Source organism: Salvelinus alpinus, chromosome 14 (assembly GCF_045679555.1).
Source record: "Salvelinus alpinus chromosome 14, SLU_Salpinus.1, whole genome shotgun sequence".
Lineage (NCBI taxonomy): Eukaryota > Metazoa > Chordata > Actinopteri > Salmoniformes > Salmonidae > Salvelinus > Salvelinus alpinus.
Window position 1 is genome coordinate 27,814,387 of NC_092099.1, and position 12,034 is coordinate 27,826,420.

The window sequence follows — 12,034 nt, forward strand, 5'->3', positions numbered from 1 at the left end:
AACAAGTGCTCAGCATATGTGGGAACTCCAAGACTTTTGGAAAAACATTCCTCATGAAGTTGGTTAAGAGAATGCCAAGTGTGCAAAGCTTAACACTTTTTTGGTTACTACATGATTCCATGTGTGTTATTTCATAGTTTTGATGTCTTTGCTATTATTCTACAATGTAGAAAATATTAAAAATAAAGAAAAACCCTTGAAAAACCCACACCATAGGTGTGTCCAAACTTTTGACCGGGAGTGTATATTAGGGATATTTCATGCTGAAGCCCTCATTTAACACCAATGGTATTCACTAAGTTGATGGGTTATATTTAGGATAATGTTTACAGCTTTGTCATACCCTTTTGTTTGAAAATCATCTTATTTTATATATGTTTGTTGGCCAGAGATGGACACCTGTGATAATCTGAAGTCCCCAAAAAAGGGCACTAGATGTCGTCTGATAAAATATAAAAAATACTTTAAGTTACCAAAATGTTGGTAAACTTTTGAAAGTTTCCAGTAGTATAGCTCCATTTGCAGCCCTATTCCTGACTGAATGTTCTCCTTACCTAATTATGTGTAATAAAGCAAAGCGTGTCATAAAACCTTTCAGATTCTAAAATCCTGTTGTAAAACCATGATTAAACTGGCCTAGCCCATATGAGAAACTGGTAGAATACATTGTTTACTTAATTGTGCAGTGTTAGAAGGAGCAGTATGAGGAAGAAGGCGGTGCAGGGGACTTACCCTTTGCTGTTTGCCAGGCCTCTGATGTTGACATGTAAAAGCATCTGCTTGTTTTATTGGACTTCTGCATACTCTGGAGCAGAGTTTTGAGATGTTGCCAGGAAGTTGATACAGGCTGTAGGGAATCAAAATGGGTCAGTGGCTGATTTTTATTCCTGAATGATATAGCCTAAAATTGGACTTTGGACTCGCTGCGTAAGGTTGATTATTCTAAAATGCTAAATACCAGTGTGTCCCCTTCTGCCCAGACAGCCTGTGCATGATGGAATGGCCTCTTTGGGACTGTAGAGTATTCTGACCTGTATGTCATTGTATTCTTATTTAGTTGTATTCTAGATGGTAGCCCAACATGCTCAACCACTACCTCCACTGCTCTAACTAGGTATGGGCCTGCCGCTGGGGATGCTGAATGGGTCGGTCTGCGGTGTCGGAGAGTTCCTGATGGAGAGCATACACCAGGAGAGCATGGAGTCAGCGCCGCCGGCAGTGAGCTCAGGTGGGCCAGGACCCTTGGCGTTTGGGATGAATGGGTCTGCGCCGGTGCCAGGCCTGGTGGACCAAGGGCAGGACCAGGGGGGAGTGGAGGTGTCCATACAGGCCCCTAAGGAGCTGGAGATCTTCACTGTGGCCTCCATGCAGATCCCCTGTCGCTGCACTAACTCCTACGCCTACCTGTAGAGACCTTAGAGTGCATGTATTGAGTTGAGTGTTGACCCTCCTAGTGGTTGTATCTTGGTAGAATGTCCATCAGGCCCTCTCTGGCCATGTTTTCTCACTGATGGAATTAATTTTAGTGCCATTGTTGGGTTCTTGGCATGATAATGATATATTTCCGGTTCTAGAAATAAAGGCGTAAATAGTTAATTTATTGTATTCTACATACATGTTATGAAATACATTGCCTTGCTACCATACTTAATTGATAGAGAAACATTCGTTTTATGTTTTGTTGTTATACCAGGTTCTTTGAATGATCCACACAATTCTTGTTAAATAATCTTGTGTTTTTGGCAAAGCCCCTTAGGATGAGTGACTCCCAATGGTAACTGTAATAATGTTGTAAAATTCTAATCTACATTCCTTTGATGTAGAAACGCCCACACCTTGGGAACAACTTACCGAAACCAGCCTCACTTGGTTTACGGAGAAGAATAGGGAGGTTAGACTTAGGTTAGTTCAAATCCTAGAGGCAGGTTAGTTCAAATCCTAGAGGCTGCACTGAAGTTTCCCTCTGCATCATGAATATGCAATGGTAGAGTTCTGACCTTTATGAAGTTAGACCAGTGGTCCCCAGCTGTTTTTTAACCGTGGCACACCTTGATGGGATAGCATTTCACTATTCATTTATTTAGTGGTAATGACCTCTTATTTTATCTGACCCATACAGCAAATCTATTTTCTGTGACAAGCGTTTTTTATATATTAAATATGGTTTGTTTGAAATAGTTCCTTACTTATGATTGTTATTGTGTGTGTACTAGAGGTCTTCGTGAATCCAGCTGTACACGAATCCCCAGACCAGATCTGGTACGCAAGCGTGTCCGGGTCGAGAATTATTAATAATATCAGGGGTCTGGGTCGGCTCTGATATGATTGCCTTGGGTATGTGTAATTTTAACTGACTTGTCTGCTAGGACCCACATAAATTCGAACACGAATGCTGCAGTAGAGAGAGAGACAGAGAAATTGTATAATTTTTGCTGCTGCTCTTTGTTTTTTACGAGAGTGGTACGTGTAGCTTGTTGTTGGCCAATCATAAGAGCCAATGTATGTATGCTTGATCCGAAATTGTGGTCAAGGCACCATATGGATGGTGTGACACAATTGTGGAGCCTCCGAGGGCACGCACAGGCCGAATTGAGCTCTGTACCGCATCGCCGTGCGTGCGCCACTCAAATGCGGAGGTCTCCGTATAGATCCGCGTTGACTGTAGGGCGGGAGGTCCTGTATAAACACAAACAGACTTCCTTGACAGCTTCTTTCACTACAGCTCTGCGAGTTGTTTGTAACTGTGTAGGACGGGAAAGCGCATGCAGCATCAAATAGTGTGGCTAGCGATCTAAATAGCTTCTCCTGGTTTGATGTAGTCAAAACAGGTACTAGTACTTAATCATATTTGATGATAAATAACCTAGCTATGGCAGCGATTAGTCTACTATAGCACAAGTCGGATTGGTTGGTTGCGGTCTCCCGCCCTGTTCCTGTGTCACTCATTCACGCACACTCACAGTAGCCTACCACAAAGCATGGCCCCTGCTAGAGCGTCATTTCTCTCTACCTCTTCCCTTGCGCTTTATCAGCTCCGGTTAATAAAGTAGCTTAAAAATGTACTTGTCTGTTGCTTCAGGACCGGGTCTGTGTCGATCAGGTCCATACGGAACGGGTCTAGTTGTCCTCGGTTCTGTTCGGAACGGGTCTCTATAAAGTTGTATTTTATTTATGCATATCGGGTCCGGATGAGAAACCCCAGGTACATTTTAGAATGGATCCATCTTTTTGGACCCGTGAAGGCCTCTACCCGTTTAAGAGCGTCCCCGAATCTGCATCAGAAATAACAAAATGTATTACTGGTTAAATATGTCTTTAGTTTTTAACGGTTTGCGCTACAAACAAGCGGGTTTCTGCATTGAAAAGTTGCAACCAAAGCCATGCTCTGTTTGTTTCTATTGCACATGCTGTGGTATAGCTAAGCTCAGAGCCTTATAGTAGGAATTAAATGACTCCGGCTAAGCTTAATCAGACTTTCCTGTTTTAATGGTTTTCACAGACTAAGTAAAATGATACAAATGATATAACCGACACTAGTGCGCCAAAGTAAAAATTCCATGTGCATTCCACAGGTCCCATTTTATAAGTGCGTGTTAAACATCGGTTGGGAACCACTGAGTTAGACATCCAGTACTGCATTTAGTGGTAGCAATGTTGCTGCACCACTTTGGCCAATAAGGGAATAAAGACATTTGTCCATCTCATGTCAGAATGAAGAGACTACTAGAGAATGTTCCTGCCCTCAAAGTAAAAATAAGGGAAAGCATATTTTGTTTTATTTGCTTAAAAAAAAAAAATCCCCCTGAGAGAATCTACCTTTTTGGACATTTCTGGTGGTGACTGTCTCATAGCTATTTTTTTTTGTACAAGAACTCCCTTGTTATGCCAAAGCATGTCTTTACATTAATGTTTAAAGTACATACATCTTTACTGTGCAGCTTTTCTGTATTATGTGAGCTTTTAGGTATTTCCAAGGTGTGCTATATGGCCTGACCCTGTCCTATTAGCTAGCAGACTGGAGACTTTGGTTGGATTAGCCACTCCTAGTGCCCTCATCTTCTCTCATTCTACTTTTCTAGGAAAGGACTTTGTACGCTTTTCTGTATAGCCTATCTATTGTGTCTGGTTTTTGCAGCTTTATTTGGCTTGTGTTTTGTTGTATTGCTTTGCTAACTGCAGTAATGACAAAATGTAGACGTTGATCTATGACAAATGAGCGTGATTAGTAGTGCTACAATTTTTATAAAGCAAGGCAAAGCTACTCTTGCTTAAGGCAATTTTTTAAGAAGGAAAAATAGGAATCTTCATAAATGTATTGGTCACAAACTTTAAATCCCTCCCTGCATACATCTGCTTCATGACAATTTTTCGGTCAAGCAATCCGCTCAGCAGTACTATTCAGTCTGTACAGAATCACAAATGTTAATGAGTAGATGGCATATATTGATGCAAATTAGACCTGACGCTCAGTGTGGAGTAGTTTTGTACGGTTTAAACTCATTAAAAGGTAATTATTTTGAATAACATTATGATGGTGAGGCTATGATTTATCTCTTAAATTGTTACTTTCTCATGCACACAAAAAATTATCTACAATCATCTGAAAACACAGAAGCAATATTATTTCATATTTTCTATAGTTCACCTGAATATCTGAGTAGTTTGGTGCCCTCTAGTGATATTGAGAAGGCTGTGCAGCCCCTCAATTGTGTCATCTTATTTCTAAGGATTACGCTGTCATATAGATTGTCTTGGCATGATGGCTAAACCAATGGGAGGGGGAAGGGGGTGGAACTAGGGGTGCGTTTGTAAATTCACTCTGGCTATCTATTCCGATTTCAGAGCACTCATCTGAGTGTGCCAGAGTGCAGAATAACTTATGAATTTACGAACACTCAACACCCGTTGAATATGGCCGGTGTCAGTAAACGTCTGCAAAAAAGCACAATTAAGTTGTTGCCAGCAGCACAGTTAGTCGCCAACACTCTGGATAACATGGAAACAGCCTAACCAGCTCTGCTAGTGCGAGTAAAATGGTCGGTGTGAGATGTTCTCTCATTTGTGTCTGGAAGTAGCTAGCCAACATTAGCCAGTTAGCTTGGGTGCTTGACTAAAGATGTTAGGTCAGAACGCTCGGGTCAACCCTACTCATCTGCCAGATCTTCCACTGTGCGCTCTGAACGCTCCGAGAGCAAAACTCTCTGGATTTACTAACGGGCAATTTGACAATGCTCTGAATTTATGAACTCCCAGATTGCACTCTGGCACTCCAGAATGAATTTACGAACAAATCCCTAGTGCAGTGGCGAGCAGGGTTTGTGTGTCAATGTAACCAGGAAGAGTACTGTACAGTGATGTAACACAAGATTGTGAGGTTTACTGGAACCTATTTGGCAATCTGTAGTCAGGTTTTCCGTTTCTGAAATGTTCATCTCCATCAGTAATAGTTGTGCAAAATCAATTCTTAAATCTTTGCTCATCTGTGAGCAGGAAGTTTTGGCCCCGCACTGGCAAAACCAGCATTGAAATGATTTTGACCAGGTGTCCGATTTCCAATGGCAGGTGACCCTCTAGCAGCAGGTTTAGGGTGTGAGGGGACCCCGTCGAGCGGCTCTACCATCGCCCCCACCGACATCGTACACAACCACGTCTACAGGGATACAGCTGAGCACATGGTTGCTACTGGTAACGCAGGCAGCCAGGTGGAACACCAGACGTCGGTGAAGGCAGAGCAGCAGTACCACCATCAGCAGTATAAACATGCCCTGTTCAGCACCATGCTCCTCTACCACGGCTCCTAAGGAGTTGGAAGGACCCCGTTGTCAGGCCGTCCCTCGGTTTGCCTGTCATTTATGCTTGATGTCAACAAGCATTCATACGCCTTAAAACCATGGAGTGAGTGGTTCCTTTTTCATATGGTCATTGTAACATCATTAAGGAATCAGAGTTTACATGGTCAGTCTGTCATGGAAAGAGTAGGTGTTCTTAATGTTTTGTGCAGTGTGTATTTCCTCCCATAGTTTATCCACAATAAGTCAACTGAAATTCCAGTTCCAATTTTTCACATTGGGAATTGCAATTCACTTTGTATTAAGTGAACTGAACCTTACCCTGTGTGCACTGGGGCCTCTGTTGGATTGCACATGTCATAACCCATTTGTTAAATTGTTGTTTTGAGTTGTACTCAATGAACCAATAATTACTGCAATATGTCTGTGTTTTGCATTATGAGTGTTATTCAACGCCATAAGACCACCCAGGAGCCTGGCAACGGCATCTGCCCGTGCAGTGGAAGGGAACGCCACAGACAATGGATTTACGCTCTGTCCATGTGAGGTCCTATACCTCTGGTTGGGGACCATGCCCACTCCACAGTCCACACAGATGAGATGGACACAAACAATGGGACCTTGGTTGGGCACTGGCATAATTCTCTTGAATTGTCCAGAACTTAGAATCACACACCACAGGTGAGAATTGCATGTATTTATTTTAATGGAGTTCCATTGACTTCAAGATCTCTTTTGCAAGGGAGCCCTGCATCTTACAATTACACAACAAATTAAACAGGAATTAAAATACGAAGGGATTACCTAAATAAAACCCACTTAAAAAAACAATCATATTCCTCAGCAGAGGTCCTCAATCAACACTCTGAAATGCCTGAAAGGCACCGATACATCCATTTGTAGGGAACTCTGAAGATTGCTCCATACATGGTGTCAGAAGAAACTACACTGAACAAAAATATGAACTCAACATGTAAAGTGTTGATCCCATGTTTCGTGAGCTGAAACAAAAGATCCCCGAAATGTTCCATACGCACAAAAAGCTTATTTCGCTCAAATTTTGAACACACATTTTTTTTACATCCCTGTTAGTGAGAATTTCTCCTTTGCCAAGATAATCCATCCACCTGACAGGTGTGGCATATCAAGAAGCATATTAAACAGCATGATCATTACATCAGGCACACCTTGTGCTGTGAACAATAAAAGGCCACTAAAATGTGTGATTTTGGCACAACATAATGCCACAGATGTCTCAACTTTTGAGGGAGCGTGAAATTGGAATGCTGACTGCAGGAATATTCACCAGAGCTGTTGCCAGATAATTTAATGTTCATTTCTCTATCATAAGCCGCCTCCAACATCGTTTTAGAGAATTTGGCAGTACATTCAACCGGCCTCACAACCGCAGACCACGTGTAACCATGCCAGCCCAGGACCTCCACATCCGGCCTCTTCACCTGCGGATCGTCTGAGTCCAGCCACCCAGACAGCTGATGAAACTGGCTTTGCACAACTGAAGAATATCTGCGCAAACAGTCAGAAACTGATGCTCATTTGCGTGCTTGTCGTCCTCACCAGGGTGTTGACCTGACTGCAGTTCGGCGTCGTGCCCGACTTCAGTGGGCAAATGCTCACCTTCGATGGCCACTGGCACGCTGGAGAAGATGAATCGCAGTTTCAACTGTACCGGGCAGATGGCAGACTGCGTGTATGGCATTGTGTGGGCGAGCGGCTTGCTGTTCAACATTGTGAACAGTGCCCCATGGTGGCGGTGGGGTTATGGTATGGGAACGCATAAGCAAAGGACAACAAACACAATTGCATTTTATTGATGGCAATTTGAATGTACAGAGATACTGTGACGAGATCCTGAGGCCCATTGTCGTGCCATTCGTCCGCTGCCATCACCTCATGTTTCAGCATGATAATGTTGCAAGGATCTGTACACAATTCCTAGAAGCTAAAATGTCCCAGTTCTTCCATTGCCTGCATATTCACCAGACATGTCACCTATTGAGCACGTTTGGGATGCTCTGAATCGACATGTACGACGGCGTGTTCCAGTTCCTGCCAATATCCAACAACATTCCACAGGCCACAATCAACAGCCTGATCAACTCTATGCGAAGGAGATGTCACACTGCATGAGGCAAATGGTAGTCACACCAGATACTGACTGTGAACATATCTGTATTCCCAGTCATGTGAAATCCATAGATTAGGGCCTAATGAATATATTTCAATTGACAGTTTTCCTTATATAATTACGTAAAATCTATGAAATTGTTGCATGTTGCGTTTATATTTTTGTTCAGTGTAAAAGCAGTTTTTTTTTAAGTCTAGCAACAGACGGAATTTCCAGAGTTAGTCATCATTGTGATCGGGTATGGTAACTCTTACTTCTATGGATAAGTAAAGATGTCAGGTAATGCGAGAGTTTTTGCAAAAGGACTTTATAAATGAATAAAATGCAGTGTTTCAACCTACGTGAGGTCAAAGAGGGCCATCCTACTTTCTGATAGAGCGAGCAGTGATGAGTGCAAAATCTGTCACACTTGATAAAACAAAGTGCACTATGTTAAACTGCATCTAAAGGCTATAATGAAGTGGCGGCTGCATTCATGTAGATTACAGTGCATTCGGAAAGTATTCAGACCCCATGACTTTTTCTACATATGTTACAGCCTTATTCTAAAATGGAATAAATAAATAAAAATCCTCATTAATCTACACACCATACCACATAATGACGAAGCAAAAATATATATTTTTTAACATTTTTGCTAATTTCTTTAAAATAAAAACAAAAATATCTTATTTACATAAGTATTCAGACCCTTTGCTATGAGACTCGAAATTGAGCTCAGGTGCATCCTGTTTCCATTGATCATCCTTGAGATGTTTTTACAACGTAATTGGAGTCCACCTGTGGTAAATTCAAAGAAACACACCTGTCTATATAAGGTCCCACAGTTGACAGTGCATGTCAGAGCAAAAACCAAGACATGAGGTTGAAGGAATTGTCCATAGAGGTGTGAGATAGGATTGTGTCGAGGCACAGATCTGGGGAAGGGTACCAAAAACAAACATTTCTGCAGCATTGAAGGACCCCAAGAACGCAGTGGCCTCCATCATTCTTAAATTGAGTAAGTTTGGAACCTCCAAAACTCTTTCTAAAGCTGGCTGTGTGGCCAAACTCAGCCATAGGGCACTTGGTCAGCGAGGTGACCAAGAACCTGATTGTCACTCTGACAGAGCTCAATAGTTTCTCTGGAGAGATGGAAGAACCTTTCAGAAGGACAAACATCTCTGCAGCACTCCACCAATCAGGCCTTTATGGTAGAGTGGCCAGATGGAAGCCACTCCTCAGTAAAAGGCACATGAAAACCTGCTTGGAGTTTGCCAAAAGGCACCAAAAGGACTCTCAGACCATGAGAAACAAGATTCTCTGGTCTGATGAAACCAAGATTGGAGGAAACCTGGCACCATCCCTACGGTGAAGCATGGTGGTGGTTTTCAGCGGCAGGGAGTGGGAGACTAGTCAGGATTGAGGGAAAGATGAATGGAGCAAAGTACATTGAGATCCTTAATGAAAACCTGATTCAGAGCTCTCAGGACCTCAGACTGGGGCGAAGGTTCACCTTCCAGCAGGACAACAACCCTAAGCACACAACCAAGATAACGCAGGAGTGGCTTCGGGACAAGTATCTGAATGTCCTTGAGTGGCCCAGCCAGAACCCGGACTTGAACCCGATCGAACAATTCTGGAGAGACCTGAAAATAGCGGTGCAGCGACGCTCCCCATCCAACCGACAGAGCTTCGACAGAGGATCTGCAGAGAAGAATGGGAGAAACTCCCCAAATACAGGTGATCCAAGCTTGTCGCGTCATACTCAAGAAAACGCAAGGCTGTAATCGCTGCCAAAGGTGCTTCAACAAAGTACTGAGTAAGGGTCTGAGTACTGTAAATGTGATATTTCAGATGTTTTATAAAAAAATCTAAAAACCTGTTTTTGCTTTGTCATGATGGGGTATTGTGTGTAGATTGATCAGGGGAAAAAACGATTTAATAAAATCTAGAACAAGGCTGTAACGTAACAAAATTTGGACAAAGTCAAGGGGGTCTGAATACTTTCTGAATGCACTGTATGTCATCATAGTCTGGGGCGGTGGGTAGCCTAGTGGTTAGAGTGTTGGACTAGTAACCGAAAGGTCCCAAGATCAAATCCCCGAGCTGTCAAGGTAAAGATCTATCCCCTGAACAAGGCAGTTTACCCACTGTTCCTACGTCATTGAAAATAAGAATTTGTTCTTAACTGACTTGCCTAGTTAAATAAAGGTAAAATAAAAAAATGTAAGTCTTGGACAGGAAGGAACATTGACATTCTACTATTTAGTGAGAGGCATGTCCTACGCTACCTGTCTGAAGTTTTAGAACATCTACACATTCAAGGATTTTTCTTTATTTTTACTATTTTCTACATTGTAGAGTAATAGTGAAGACATCGCAATTATGAAATAGCACATATGGAATCATGTATACCAAAAAAGTGTGGAACAAATCCAAATAAATTTTATATTTGAGATTCTTCAATTAGCCACCCTTTGCCTTGATGACAGCTTTGCACACGCTTGGCATTCTCTCAACCAGCTTCATGAGCTAGTCACCTGCAATGCATTTCAATTAACAGGTGTGTCTTGTTAATTTGTGGAATTTCTTTCCTTCTTAATGTGTTTGAGCCAATCAGTTGTATTTGGTAGAAGACCAAGTCCATGTTATGACAAGAAAAGCTCAAATAAGCAAAGAGAAACGACAGTCCATTACTTTTAAGGCATGGTCAGTCAATACAGAACATTTCAAAAACTTTGAACGTTTCTTCAAGTGCAGTCGCAAACACCATCAAGTGCTATGATGAAACAGGCTCTCATGAGGACTGCCACAGGAAAGGAAGACCCAGAGTTACCTCTGCTGCAGAGGAGAAGTTCATTAGAGTTACCAGCCTCAGAAATTGCAGGCCAAATAAATGCTTCACAGAGTTCAAGTAACAGACACATCAACATCAACTGTTCAGAGGAGACTGTGTGCATCAGGCCTTCATGGTCGAATTGCTGCAAAGAAACTACTACTAACAGACACCAATAAGAAGAGACTTGCTTGGGCCAAGAAACACGAGCAATGGACATTAGACCGGTGGAAATCTGTACTTTGGTCTGGAGTCCAAATTGGAGATTTTTGGTTCCAACCGCCGTGGGTGAACGGTTGATCTCCGCATGTGTATTTCCCACTGTAAAGCATGGAGGAGGAGGTGTTATGTTGTGGGGGTGCTTTGCTGGTGACACTGTTATTTATTTAGAATTCAATGCACACTTAACCAGCATGGCTACCACAGCATTCTGCAGCGATACACCATCCCATCTGGTTTAGGCTTAGTGGGACTATCATTTGTTTTCAACAGGACAATGACCCCACACTACCTCCAGGCTGTGTAAGGGCTATTTTACCAAGAAAGAGATTCATGGAGTGCTGCATCAGATGACCTGGCCTCCACAATCCCTCGACCTCAACCAAATTGAGTTGGTTTGGGATGAGTCGGACCGCAGAGGGAAGTAAAAGCAGCCAACAAGTGCTCAGCATATGTGGGAACTCCTTCAAGACTATTGGAAAAGCATTCCAGGTGAAGCTGGTTGAGAGAATGCCAAGAGTGTGCAAAGCTGTCATCAAGGCAAAGTGTGTCTATTTGAAGAATCTCAAATATAAAATATATTTGGATTTGTTTAACACTTTTTTGGTTACTACATGATTCCATATGTGTTATTTCATAGTTTTGATGTCTTCACTATTATTCTATAAAATTGTAAAAAAAAAAAAAAAAAAAAAACTTGAATGAGTAGGTGTTCTAAAACATTTGACCGGTAGTGTATTTTTATAGAAGAAACCAATTTTTATTCAAATAAATTTGATTTAACAAGTAATATTTGTTTCAGAATTATAGGGGTCAAAATTGACACCTGTTTTCAATACCTTTCCTTGTGAGGATAGACTGATACAGCCTTTTTCTAGAAGAAAATTTCAGATTGGAGAACGCATTGGGAGGGCTCTTTGACCATTGCTCCATACAGAATCTTTCCAGATCTTTGATATACATAGTCTGCCTTTTTGGACTGCCCTCTTCATTTCAAACCCCAGGTTTTGAATGGGGTTCGAAGTCCAGAGACAGATAGGCATTGCAAACTGTTGATTT

The 12,034-nt window shown here is 42.0% G+C and overlaps 1 protein-coding gene across 1 annotated transcript in view; it reads left to right on the plus strand.

Moving 5' to 3' along the window:
* LOC139538691 (ankyrin repeat domain-containing protein 10-like) overlaps positions 1–4,526 on the plus strand; it is a 30,930-nt gene extending 26,404 nt beyond the window's left edge. The window contains exon 5 of the mRNA XM_071341051.1: positions 1,115–4,526. Coding sequence (XP_071197152.1) covers positions 1,115–1,410 — 296 coding nt within the window. The 3' untranslated portion in view covers positions 1,411–4,526. The remainder of the gene's footprint in view (positions 1–1,114) is intronic.
* The last annotated feature ends 7,508 nt before the right edge of the window (positions 4,527–12,034 follow it).